We start from the raw sequence: 13,309 nt of genomic DNA, 5'->3' as shown, positions 1-13,309 counted from the left end.
GTGTGTTGGCAGTGGAGGGAATGAATGGTAAAGGTGGCTGATGCAGTGTTAGTCACACTGCTTTCAGGATAATGAGATGCTTAAGTAGTTGCAACTGCTTAAAGGCCTAACACGGCTGTTTCACATACTCTCAAGTACTAGGAGTTGGCTTAAATATGTAGGAGCTATGAAGGCCTTGTGTTATCAAGGCATTGATAGAAGATTTACACTGAGTCATGAGAATCCAGATTCTGGGCTACGTTGGTGAACACCTTGCTAGCAGAGGTGAGGTACCCTTTGTGACAAGGTTGCAGCTCTTCTGAATGAAAAAGGCATTGTTGTTCAGGAAGCCAAGGTGTGGGGGAGAGTAAACAAGGCACACATAAATCACTTGCGACTTGTAAATCAGGACGGTATGTGCTGAGAGGTGGGGTAGGAGAAGGTGGATGAATAATGATGGTTCTATTATTTTTGATTATTTATGCCCTGTTTTTGGCAAAGTGTGTATCAGTAATAGCCAACCCTATGCTCTCTTTGGGAACTGGAACGTGTGGTGATAGATTGCCTACATATTTCTTAACAAATAGAAGGGGACCATTGAGTCCGTGTCGGCTCTCAGAACAAATGCATTCCCCAGCTATTTCCTTGTATACGTTTATCTCACGCATATACAGTATCTTTTACCACTTCCCTGCTTCTCTGATCTGCAGTTGGGACTATTTGCACTAGCCACATAACCTAGCTAAACTTTCAGATTTGGGAAGAAACAGAGTAGGGGAGAATGAGCAAAGTTTACACAGAAAGCCCTGGGGATCAGAATCGAACCCAGGTCTCTGGCGCTGAGACGACTGAACGGCCTGCCTTGCCACTGTGTTCCCCTTTAAGTCTCTTTTGGATGAAGGCTGACTCTGAGTAATGCAGGCCAGGTTTAGGCAGTGATAGTCACCCACTGCATGGTAGGTAGGTCAAGTCTAACTGATCTTCTCGAGTTCTTCGAGGAAGTTACCAGGCAAGTGGATGAAGGCAAGGCAATGGACGTTGTCCACATGGACTTTAGTAAAGCCGTTGACAAGGTCCCGCATGGGAGGCTGGTCAAGGAGCTTCGGTCACTCAGCATTCAGGATGAGGTAGTAAATTGGCTTAGACATCAGCCTTGTGGGAGAAGCCAGAGAGTGATAATAGAGGGTTAACTCTCTGACTGGAGTCCTGTGACTAGTGGTGTGCTGCAGGGATTGGCGTTAGGTCCTTTGGTGTTTGTCTTCTATTTCGGTGATCAGGATGATAATGTGATTAATTGGATCAGCAAATTTGTGGAAGACACCAAGATTGGGGCTGTAGTGGACAGTGAGGAAGGCCATAGCAGAGGGATCTGCATCAGCTGGAAAAGCAGGCTGAAAAATGGTAGATGGGATTTAATACAGGCAAGTACAAGGCTTTGCATTTCACTAGGACTAACCAGGGTAGGTCTTACACAGTGACCGGTAGGGCACTGAGGAGTGTGGTAGAACAAAGGATTTGGAAATACAAGTACATAATCCATGGAAAGTGGTGTCACAGGTAGAGAGAGTCATAAAGAAACCTTTTGGCACATTGGCCTTCATAAACCAATGTACTGAGTACCAGAGATGGGATGTTATGTTGAAGTTTTATAAGACATTTGTGAGGCCTAATTTGGAGTGTCGTGTGTAGTTTTGGTCACCTACCTACAGGAAGGATGTAAACAAGGTTGAAAGAGTGAAGAGAAAATTTACAAGGATGTTGCCAGGTCTGGAGGACCTGAGTTATAAGGAAAGATTGAAAAGGTTAGGACTGTATACTTTAGAACATAGAAGATTGAGAGGAGGTTTGATGGAGGTATACAAAATTTTGAGGGGTATAGACAGGGCAAATTCAAGCAGGCTTTTTCCATTGAGGTTGGCTGGGAGTTAAGCCAGAAGTCATGGCTTAAGGGTGAAAGGTGAGAACTTTAAGGGGAACATGAAGGGAAACTTCTTCACTCAGAGGGTCATGAGTGTGAAATAAGCTGTCAACACGAGTGGTGCATGCAAACTCAATTTGAATGTTTAAGAGAAGTTTGGATAGGTACATGTGTGGTAGGGGTATGGAGGGCTGTGGTCCAGGTGCAGGTCAATGGGAGTAGCAGTTTAAATGGTTTTGGCATGGACTAGATGGGCCAAAGGGCTGTTTCTGTGCTGTACTTCCCTATGACTCCATGACTGTTTTGAACTCCCATCAATCAAACAAGGGATTAGTGCTGAAAGTCCAACAAACGTCAGGCACTGGAAAGTTGAAGTGAAAGCAGAAAATGTTGGAAAAACTCAGCAGGGTCAGCGGTATCTGTGGAGAGAGAAATATAGTTTGCATTTCAAGTCCAAAAACCTGTGTCAAAGGTGAACATGGCATTGAGCTCTTCTCTGCCACATCCATTCTTTGCTATTACTTTGGCTAGGAGTCTGCTCTTCAGAATCCCTCAATCCAGTTGGTCTATCCCCTTGGGCTTCCTGTCATCTCTTGTCACATTCTTTGCTAACTGCCGACACCTTAATTTTTCCACCTCCCTTATTTTGCTCTAACTTATGCCCTGAAGTAAAAACAGAAAATGCTGAAAACAGTTAACTAGTCAGCAGGCACCTGCAGAATTGACATTGAAGGTCCAAGCCCCTTCATCACAGGGACCAGTTTTGACCAGGAGTGACGATCATCATGAATTGTAGGAACACAGTGCTGGTGTACGACTTGCATTGTACTAAATGGCATCAATTAATTGACTTCAGTTCAAAATTTATTTAATGCCAGGCTTGTTTAAGGACTCTTGTATCAAGAGGCTTTGTACTGTGTGGAGGTATAATTGTTCCGAAGTTCTTGGGAACAATTAATTGTTGGGATATAGATTGCTATGGGAGGTTTAATGCAATTTCTATTGTATTTAAAGTCATTATAAACCTTAGACTGTTAAATTGATTGTAGATAAAAAGAAACATTGAACCCACTCAACTTCCCCCTGTTTTGTTTTTGCAGCATGCAGCTGAGCTGGAACAGAAGCAGAATGAAACAGAAAATAAGAAAGTGCACGGAGAGGTGATAAAATATGGCAGTGTAGTGCAGGTATGAACCAATGATAATTAATGCATTCATTTACATAGCACCTTGAGCGAAAGGAAACATGGCGGAAAGAAAATAAATTAATGCCAAACAGAAGATGGATTGTTTGAAAGAATTAACATATTTGCAATAAAGATGTGAGTTAACAAGTTAACAAGATGTGAGTTAAAAGGTGGAGGATTTTTTTCGGGAACGCATAGTGGCCGACTTCACTGACGGCATAGCAATACTGTCAGGAAAAGAGGGATTGTTATACACAAAGTAAACTTCCAGGAACAGAGATTTTGGGGCAGGGTGTGTAAGGGTTAAGTCGTGGATATTCAAAAATAGAAACCAAACCATGGAAGTTTTAAATCCCAGGATGTAAGTGTAAAGTTCAGGTACTGGATACTTGAAAGGCAATTCAGCCTGTAAGACTGCAATGATGAACTACAGCACTTGGTACAGAATAGTGCTTAAAGATGGCATTTTGGATGCAATGATATTTATGTTGAGCTATGGCTGGATGGTGAGGGACAGGTATTTTAGAAGCTCAGGGACGGAAACAATATGAAGGCAGGACACAAGGCAGGTTTTACTACGAAAGTGGAAGTAGGTAATTTTTTCGTGGAGAGGATGTGGGATTATGGTTAAGCATATTTTAAGTTTTGACATTATGGTGGAGGATGGAGTTAGAGTCAGAGAAAAGTCAGTCTGGCAAAAGTTGATTTAATGTTTAGGTATCTTAGTATAAATCTGCCTCGTCTAAGACTGGTGCCTGACAAAGAGATTGATCATGCAGAGGCATTGTAGAAAGTGTAAGATGGAGCAGAGAGTTGGAGCTAGATGTTACCAAGGCACATATGAAGAAATAGATGTAAGTGCTGCTGTTACTGTGAGCTTGAAAATGTGAAGGAGGGTGAGGGTGAGGGTGAATCATGGAATTACATTGGCATTTCTGAAGATGGATTACTGTTGCTAGCTTCAGAGGAGGGGAAGGGGAGAGGGAGAGAGACAGACAGACAGAGACACAAAGAGAGTATCTGAGACACAGATAGAGACAGAGACTATGCCTGAGAAGAAGGAATCATTTATGAGTCATCAGGCCTAGAGCATGATAAGATAGACCTGGTGGGAATTGGGTTCATTGGCAATAATAATGATGAGGCAAAAATTTTTACCAGAAAAATATGGAAAATCAAAAATAAAGCTGGAGAAAGGTGTAAGATGGAAAATTTGGGACTGCAGGAGTTTTTTTTATGCAGACCATGTTAAAGTGGAGTTGACTAATTAAATAGTCTCTTTTGACAGATAAAAAATCCCTTGCCAGTCAAAGGAAAGACAATGGATCAGGTTTTTAACAAGTATTTGATAATAAAAAATTGAAACTGGGATTAGCTATGCACTTTGTAACATCAATTGCAAAGAAAAGTGTGATCCAGCATGTTTTAATATGGTTCAGTTTCTTAACAAAACAGTTGCTGAGCTGTGACATTTAAATCATTGGATTGTGAAGAGATTTCAGCATTGGGTGCCTAAGGGAAGATTCAGGAATCTTGTTCAATTCTCAAGCAATCCTTCTCTGCTGTCTCAGCACTGTTTTATAATGGTCAGTTGGTGAATATTTATTACAGGTCGACCTTCTATAATCCGGCAGCATTGGGACCTGAGGAGTGTCGGATTAGTGAAAATGCCGAATTACAGAAGGATCACATTAAGCAATAGCTAACTACCTCATCATACCTTTAAAATATCATGTAAATCAGTACAAGTTAGATAATAATGAAACAGAAATAGTAAATGAGTAGCAAGTGAAATTTTAATAAAGTAATATACTGTACAGGCACAGATAAATAAAGGGTACGGGTAAATGTACAGGAATTAACTTATACAGAACAGTTGAGCATTTCCGCTTCTAAAGTGAGACGTTTGATATACCTTCAGGCAAAGTTACATGTCTGCAAGTTTGAGGTTGTCAGGATCAGCCACATCTTCATCTTGAAAAATGAGCGAAGCATCAGGAACTGGTGCTGAAACTGGCACAACAGTTTCTTCAAAAACTGTTAATGTTGGTGGCAGCACATCTGGGTGAGCAGAAGCAGAAGTCGGAGAAAGAAGGTCTCCTATACACCACATTTCACGCGACCACTGTGGTTCCTGTCCCTTTTTCCTGATGGCAGCAGTGAGAAGAGAGCATGACCTGGGTGGTGGGGGTCCCTGATGATATATGCTGCTTTCCTGCGACAGTGTTTCATGTAGGTGTGCACGATGGTGAGGAGGGCTTTACCATGAGGGACTGGGCCGTATCCACTGCTGTTTGATTGATTTTCTGTTCAAGGGTATTGGTATGGGAAAACCAATTCTATGAAATTTTATGATAAATCAGCAAAGACTCAGAGAAGGGTCAGTAGATTACACAGGGCTTTGCTTATTAATATGTGGAATGCTTGCTTCTCTTACCCCTTGATGAACTTCACAGTGTTTTGTATAAGATAGTTTATTTGCAGTTAGTAGTAGAATTGCTGATTATAGTTATAACTGCCAGGAATCTTATGTTACCAGCATTTTCCATTCTCGTGAGGCTGGCTTCCAGCTGATTCTGCAGGATTGAGGAATCACCTGTACATGCTCTTCCTGTTGGTATTCTTTCCCCAAAAATTCATTAACCTCTCTTGACCCTGGATGTTTCAGCTTTTCAGTTAGGTAAGACTAATGTGCCCAAGTCTGACTAATCCTGATCTTTTGGATGTAAAATGACAATATTGAAATCCCATTCAAACATTTTGACATTTATAGCTGCCGAATGTTACCTGGAAGATAGGCGACTGGTAGTAATAACATTATTTTCCAAAGCAGAATTTATAAAATGCAACAAAAATTGAGATAAACTTTTCAGAGGGATGGTCACTATCTAAATTTATTTAAAAAACCAAGATGATTGTTTTCAGATATTTTCAAACTCACTATATTTCTGCTCCTCCTTAAATATTTTACTAACTTGTTGAAAATGTCAATGTATGTACAGTTTTGTGCAAAAGTCTTAGGCACATACTGTATATGTTGCTAGGGTGTCTAAGACTTTTGCACAGTACTGTAGTAATTTTATGTATTGCACTGTACTGCTGCAAAAGAAAACAAATTTCATAACATGAGTGATGATAAACCTGATTCTGATATGGGTCTCTATTGTGGACTGAGAGTGGGAAGGGGTCAAGGAGAGGGGAGGGAGCAGGAAGCACCAGAGAGACGTTCAATAATGATCAGTAAACCAATTGTTTGGAGTCAAATGACCTTGCCTGATGTCTCAGGGCTGGGTGAGTTTGCACCCACACCACCTCCTGCCCCTGGCACTCCTTCTCTACCACCTGTCCCACACCCCTCCTGTGGCACTCCATCCTCGCCATTCCCAACATCCTTCACTCCCGTCAGATTTACAAACTCGCTTTCTGCTCCACGTTGATAAATACAGTACTTTGCAAAGGTCTTAGGCAAGCCTACGACTTTTGCACAGGACTGTGGTTGTGCTCAGAAATAACCTAGACAGGTATTAGACATTGGTTAGCTGGAATAACTGGTTATCAGAAGACCAAAAGTAATTGGGGTGGTAGAAGATCCTTTGGATCCTCAAGCCTGCTCTGACTTTCAATAAGATCATGTCTGATCTTTGTTCCAACTGTCATCCCTATATTAAACTAAATCAAAATTTTGTATTATAGATCCAGACTTTTCTCTGTTTCTTTACAACTGAAGGGGCTTTCCCTCAATACTGAACACTTGGAAAACTGGCCATGTCCTTTGGTGAATGCATCAGTTATTTGGGATAGCAACAGTTGGAAGTTGGGGAAAAAAAATCCCAAAATATTCATAGCTTATATTTTGCAGTGGAATTCTCTTTGAAAACATGCCATGCTCTTGAGCTTGTTTGGCAGGATCTGAATAATTTAAAATTGTAACCCTTTATGTATCAATTGGTCATAAATATTGAAATCTATAAAAATGATCAGGTAGGCACCGTCCTTTGGCCTGCACTGTGTTGAGCATGAACTTACAAAAGGAACAGGAGAAGGAATAAACTATACAGGTGTCTGAGCCATTCACTGAGGTTGTGGCTGATTTGAATTTGGCCTCAACTCTATTGTTCTGCCTGTTGCCCATAATCTTGATCCATCTATTGACTAAAAATTGGTCTTTCTTGCCCTTGAACATATTCAGCATTTCATCTACCGTTTCTATCTGGAATAGAGATTCCCAATTCTATGAGAGGAGAAATTCCTCCTCATGACCCCTCATTCTGACATTATGACCCCTAGTAGTAGCTTTGCACAAGCAAGTCCGAATTCATGCTTTCCATGCCTTTCAGAGCTGTATGGTTTGTTACAAGCCCAGCCTATTCACTCTAGGCGTCCCAGGAGTCATTCTGAACTGGGCTCTAATGCAAGAATATCCCTCTGAAAATTAGGACTCCCAAAGTGTAACGATGATGTGTTTTTACCGATGTTTTAATTGGCGTATAAATTGAAATCTATAAAAATGATCAAATATCAAACATTTGCTGACATCCTTAGACCTGCACGGTAATGAGTGAGAGTTTAAATAAGAATTGCAGGCTGGTGGCGTAGTGGCATCAGCACCGGACTTCGGAGCGAAGGCTCCCGAGTTCGAATCCAGCCGGCTCCCTTGCACGTTTTCCGTCCGTGCTGGGTTGAGCGTCGAGCTAGCAACCTGGCCTCGTAAAAGTAAGAAAGCCTGCTGAAAAGCGTCATCACGCCGGCGTCCGGATGACTCCACTCAGAGTTAAGGGCTTTCTTCTTCTTCTTCTTTAAATAAGAAGTAGGAGAAGGAATATCTTTCTTTCTCAAGTCGTCAGTCAGCTGATAGCAGCCCCGATTCCAGAGTGTGGAGGTCTGCCTTGGGCCTGACGTGATTGCATTCCCCAGGTCATACTAAAGTTCCACTGCAATGCCTCAGGTGCTCGAATGCAAAGTTAATGCGCCAGAGCGGGATGAGGATTTATCCAGTTGTCATTTTTTATAATTAGTTTATATTTCAAGAGTGAGGATAGATTTATAATTTTAAAAGAAAGGAATTTCATACAGAAGCAAAATAAATAAGTTGCAAGTAGACATGCGTGTCTTTGTGTAGCTGGTCTGTTCCCAGGTGTGCACTATGTCAGTTTGTTTTCAGAATACATTTTCCTGGAAACCAAATTTGTACTTACATTTTACTTTGCTGTGTGATTTAGTTTCTACAAGAACGTAATGCGATTGGGAATCATGGACTACTGTGCGGATTAGGAAATTCTCCTTGTCTCTGGTGTGTTAACACAGAGAAAGTTAGTTATGCACAGTGGCATTAAAGTGTGTAAAGCACGTTTGCATGCTACCTTTAGAGTGTTCATTGGTTTGTTTAAGGCTGCACTGCACAAGGGGAAAGGCGATTGTAGTGCTGGGTAAGTCTGCTTCATCAATACCCAAAGGAGATTTACTTGAGCATGCCCCGGTCTGTAACTCAGGCTGGTCCTTCTGAAACAAGTTACTTACCCTTGTTACGAAAACCCCGTAACCAGGTAACTTACCAGCAAAGATAGATGGATCAGCTGAGTCTGATGCTACTATTTTCAAACGTTTTATTCAAAAAGGGCACAAACGTATGGTTAATACAAAACATTCAAATCGTCAAAACTCAATCTAAAACACCGGTGTAACCATAATCAATCAGAAATAAGCTCAATCGTCGTCTAGGGGTAATGTAGATTTTATATCGTTCACTGGATATCTAAAAGTCTTTTAGATCACGGCAGTTTCACTTAGTTGCCGGCGGAAGTGTCGCGTTGGTGCGCTCTTAGTTAGAAAGACAGAGAACATGAAGCATTTACCCGACAGGTTTTCCAACCTGTAGGAGGTAGTCGGAAGTCTCGTTGGGGAAATGGACTCTCATCTGTGGCTTCCCCTGTAGCTAGGCCGTCTTCCGTGGTGAAGTCGCCAATCCCAGGCAAGGGAAGGACGCACACGAACCCCACCACCGGCTGTAGCTATTAAAACGCTGTCGCTGGATTTCTAGCGTTTCTCCTTCGTGTGTTTCCTTGGTGCATCTGAGGGTCCTCCCCTCAGACCCGCCTTTATACTTCTTCACGGGATCGCAGGTGTCAATCAAGTTGCAGGTAATGCGATCTCTCTCTCAACCAGCCCACTTTGCCCGAGGGCTTTTCAGGTGGTCTCCATGAGACAATAGTCAAAGTCACTTTTATTCTGCTTCTTGGGAGAACGTGGTCTTTCGCACGTCTCTCTCTCTTGGGTCAGTTGACCCCCCTTAACTAGAGTTCTTGCGATTTTCACAAAGGAGGGGGCCAACGGCATAACACCCTGCTCTCCTTCAAGTCTGATCATCTGCTCCAGCCAATAACGTACAAGTCTCACACCTTTGTTAACCTGCTCTAACTCCTGCCAAAGCAGATTCAGCTGACCTGTGGCTGACCTCCCGTACTTCCTCCACACGCCCGGTCACTGCACCTGCTCCTTCAACAAAAGGATTTGTGCGTGGGTCTCCTTACTAAGAATTGCTGCGGGTACCTTTACGTAGGAATAATTTGCTGCTTAAATTAAATGCTACAAACTCTTACATTTAGCCACATCTTTGCTTGATAATAGAAACATAGAAACATAGAAAATAGGTGCAGGAGTAGGCCATTTGGCCCTTCGAGCCTGCGCCGCCATTCAGTATGATCATGGCTGATCATCCAACTCAGAACCCTGTACCTGCTTTCTCTCCATACCCCCTGATCCCATTAGCCACAAGGGCCATATCTAACTTCCTCTTAAATATAGCCAATGCTTCTGAAATGTGTCCAAGGAAGTAGCAGGTGAAAAAAAGGGTGTGTTGGCCTTTGTTTGCTCTTTTCAGATAGCAATCTTACACTGGAAAGTAAATATGCCCTTCTCAGCACAATGCAGAACAATGCAAATATAATTGATGAAGTAAAGCCTCTCCTGTCTTTGTGTTAACACATACCACTTGACCAGGTCTGTGTCAATTTCCCTTGCAGCTCCCTTCCCCGCCCTTTGACCTGACCACTCAGCAAGTTCCATTACGCTTAGTAGGTTTTGTGCGAACAGAGGCCTGTCCCTGCAAAGTCTGCCAGTGCAAGGCAGGTGAGGAAATGGGTTGGTCCAGCCCGGCGGGGCGACAGAGAAAATGTGTGGGAAGATTCACGGGTGGTGGATCGGGAGTTAGACGGAGAATTGGGAGTGTGTGGTGTGAGGGGATTGGACACCGAGTTGGCAGAAATAATGAGAAAACTTCTATTCCAAAAAGGAACTTAATAATTAAAAATTGTACAAAGTACAAAATAAACGTTTGAAGAAGACTTACTTGGCAGATACCGGACACACAATGGATTCCCCAAGTAGCATTAGCAAATGTCATGGTAGGCCTCAACTCTCCAGATTGGTCAGTTTGATGAAACACGTCAAAGCATGCCTTGCTTATTATTTGAGGCATGTCAGATGGCTGTAAGAAATACACGCCAAAGGCTTGGAGGCCCCAATACCAGCTTGTACATTATCTGCCCCCCCCCCCCCCCGGTGAAACCCCTTTTTATTTGGCACTTCTGGAAATGTGGCTTGTTAGCCCCTCACTAACTGCCACTGGACTCTGTGATGAGAAACCCACCTTTCTCAGGCTTTGTATGGCCAGGATTTATACAACATTGGTCCCACCAGAACCCTGAAGTTGGGATGTCTCGCCACCCAAACCCCACTTTGTGTGAGTGCTGTGTAATTTACTGCCCCCAGCAATTGCCTGTCAGCAAGAAATAGCAGATCGTACACTGCATACAGCTATAAGGAGGTACATTTAAGAATGTTAACTTAAAGCAAACACTTACTAAAGGAAAGAAATAATCACAAAAAGGGCCTCTTATTCTTAAACAGTCAAATGTGTACTTCAGTTGGAGCTCACCTTGAACTTCACTGTCGCTCACGCGCTGGGTCCTCAGTCTGTGTGAAAGCCCACACCGGCTTCCGAATGTCACTCGAAATCCATCTCGGACAAGCGGGTCTCCTACGAGAGTATTGGTCCTTCCTCCGTGAAGCCATTCATCTGCACAAAGCACCTTGTGCAACAGGGATGTCAACCTCAGCCAACTTTCCTCCTGTCTTCTCCCAGCTCCCACCAAACAAAAAAGACTTCTCCACACCAGTATTCTCCAGAACCTTCTCCCAGTTCCACTGTCCTGATTGGCTGACAGCACATCCCTAAGATGCACAATAAAGCCCTTTATCTCAGCTCAAACCCAAGCCAGCTGAAAGCAGAACTGACTGCTCTAACAGAACTGCTAAAATGAAATATTAGCATAGCAGTTAAACCAGCGCTTCACACAGGATTTTATAAAATCTTGTTCCACAAATTGCAAAAATGTTATGCAACATGATTGAATATATAGGGCAAGTAGAACCATGTCCATCTTTCAGCAGATATTAATGTGGATGGTGTTTAGCTTGAAACTAGCGAGATAACATCAAACCTCAGAGCACTGAAATGACGGAGAAAATAAACTGCAGTGGATTCTGGTTAATTGGGACACATCAGAACCAGTACATTTTGGCCTGATTAAGCAGTTGCCCCAATTAGCTGAAGTTTCATGCCAGTAGTTAAAAAGGTATAAAAAAAAGACAAATTGAGCAACTAATTATGTATCTGAATAAAATACAGAATAATTCAGAACACTACCAATGGTAGTTGCAGGTTATTCTTAGGCAAGGTGTAGCACCTGCTTAGCTCCCCCCCCCCCCCCCCCCCCCCCAGTTAAAGTCATGTGAGGCCATGGAAGCATTTGGTGGATAGTCGTATGAGCGAGCAACTGGTGCATATCACAAGTCTCGAGTATGCGACCACTGCTGCCAGGCTGGAGTCCAACCGTCTGTAAGGACACTGCTCAGGAGAAGGCAATGGTGAAACTCTTCTGTAGAAAAATATCCTATGAACAATCATGGCCAAAACCCATGATGGCCCATGTCATATGACATGGCACATAATGATGATGATTAGTTCCTCATAGTTGTTAACAGAGGAATTGATCCAGTGTATGTAATGAACACAATCAGTGCAGACACCTAGTGCAGATACTGGACTGCCTTCATACAATGCTATTGACAGATGCATCCTCCAAGTCATTATTTTTGTTCTAACATTCAAGATGATTGTCAATACCTTCAAATTTTTTGTAGTTTCTAACTTGTTGAAGTAGTAAGATCATTTCATTTTCACTCCTGGCTGTTTCTGCATCACAAATCCTGAATGCTTGAAACCGCAGTGAGCAAAACAACTCTAGGTTGACTTACTAGTTATTTCTCACCAACTATCAGTGACAAAAATCACTGCGTTTTGATGCTACTTAAAAGCTGTTTGCTGTAAGCAAGGTGTAGCATCTAAAAGCCACACAAGTGTGCGTGACTGACTGTAGTTAGAACCTGTTTGACACTAGTCCCCTGCACCAATTAAGACAGCATAGTGTCCCAAATAAACAAAGGGAATCCCAGCTATTTTCTTGGTTAGTTTTTTGTTCTTTTAGAGTTGTCCCAATCAAGCAGCTGCCCTGATTAAATAGTGGCACAATTAACTGAATTCTCCTCTACTTTGTTTAGCCCTGTAAATGGGCAAGCATCACAGTTCAATGGAGTTTGTCTCCTTTACGAGCTTCAAAGCACTTACAGTGTTGAGTATTTTCATGCATACAAGAATAACTTCGTAGAGTGAGCTTGGAGAAGCAAGTGGTTGCTGATTACAGCTAACATTAACAAGAGAAACGTTAAATATTTGAGCACAAACCAGAGAGAGAATCCAAGTGTCACATGAAGTTTGTGTGTTGTTTGAATAAAGGAGCCACTTCCTCAAAATATGTAAATAAAAGGAGCAGCAAACTGATATGAAGCCTCAGCAGACATTTTCAATGCAATGCCTGTGCAGGAAAGCATTTGCATTGGCAAAATGTCAGATTTTAACCACCAAAGTCTATTTATAATCACACTTTAGTAAGCTGTGCTCACCCAATGAATGAGGTTATGCTACTTTTGCAGATGACTCGTTTTGAAAGTATTGATCGGAAGTGACACAGCTCACACAAATTGATTCTCTTCTGTGAAGTTTACTTCTGATTTATGTGACGGTAAACAGGAAAGCTGCCTTTCAAAGATCCATCAATAAGAGAATAATGTAGGCTATGCTTAGAGACTAATTAGAGTAAACACCAACA

General features: G+C 42.3%; 1 protein-coding gene across 3 annotated transcripts in view; it reads left to right on the top strand.

The window, feature by feature from the left end:
- Positions 1–13,309, top strand: part of itpr3 (inositol 1,4,5-trisphosphate receptor, type 3) — a 310,863-nt gene that overhangs the window by 101,480 nt on the left and 196,074 nt on the right. For all 3 annotated transcript variants that reach the window (XM_073030432.1, XM_073030433.1, XM_073030431.1), the window contains exon 4: positions 2,998–3,084. In XM_073030432.1, coding sequence (XP_072886533.1) covers positions 2,998–3,084 — 87 coding nt within the window. The remainder of the gene's footprint in view (positions 1–2,997; positions 3,085–13,309) is intronic.

The sequence above is a fragment of the Hemitrygon akajei genome, chromosome 27 (assembly GCF_048418815.1).
Source record: "Hemitrygon akajei chromosome 27, sHemAka1.3, whole genome shotgun sequence".
Taxonomy (NCBI): Eukaryota; Metazoa; Chordata; class Chondrichthyes; order Myliobatiformes; family Dasyatidae; genus Hemitrygon; species Hemitrygon akajei.
This window is presented reverse-complemented; position numbering and strand designations above follow the sequence as displayed.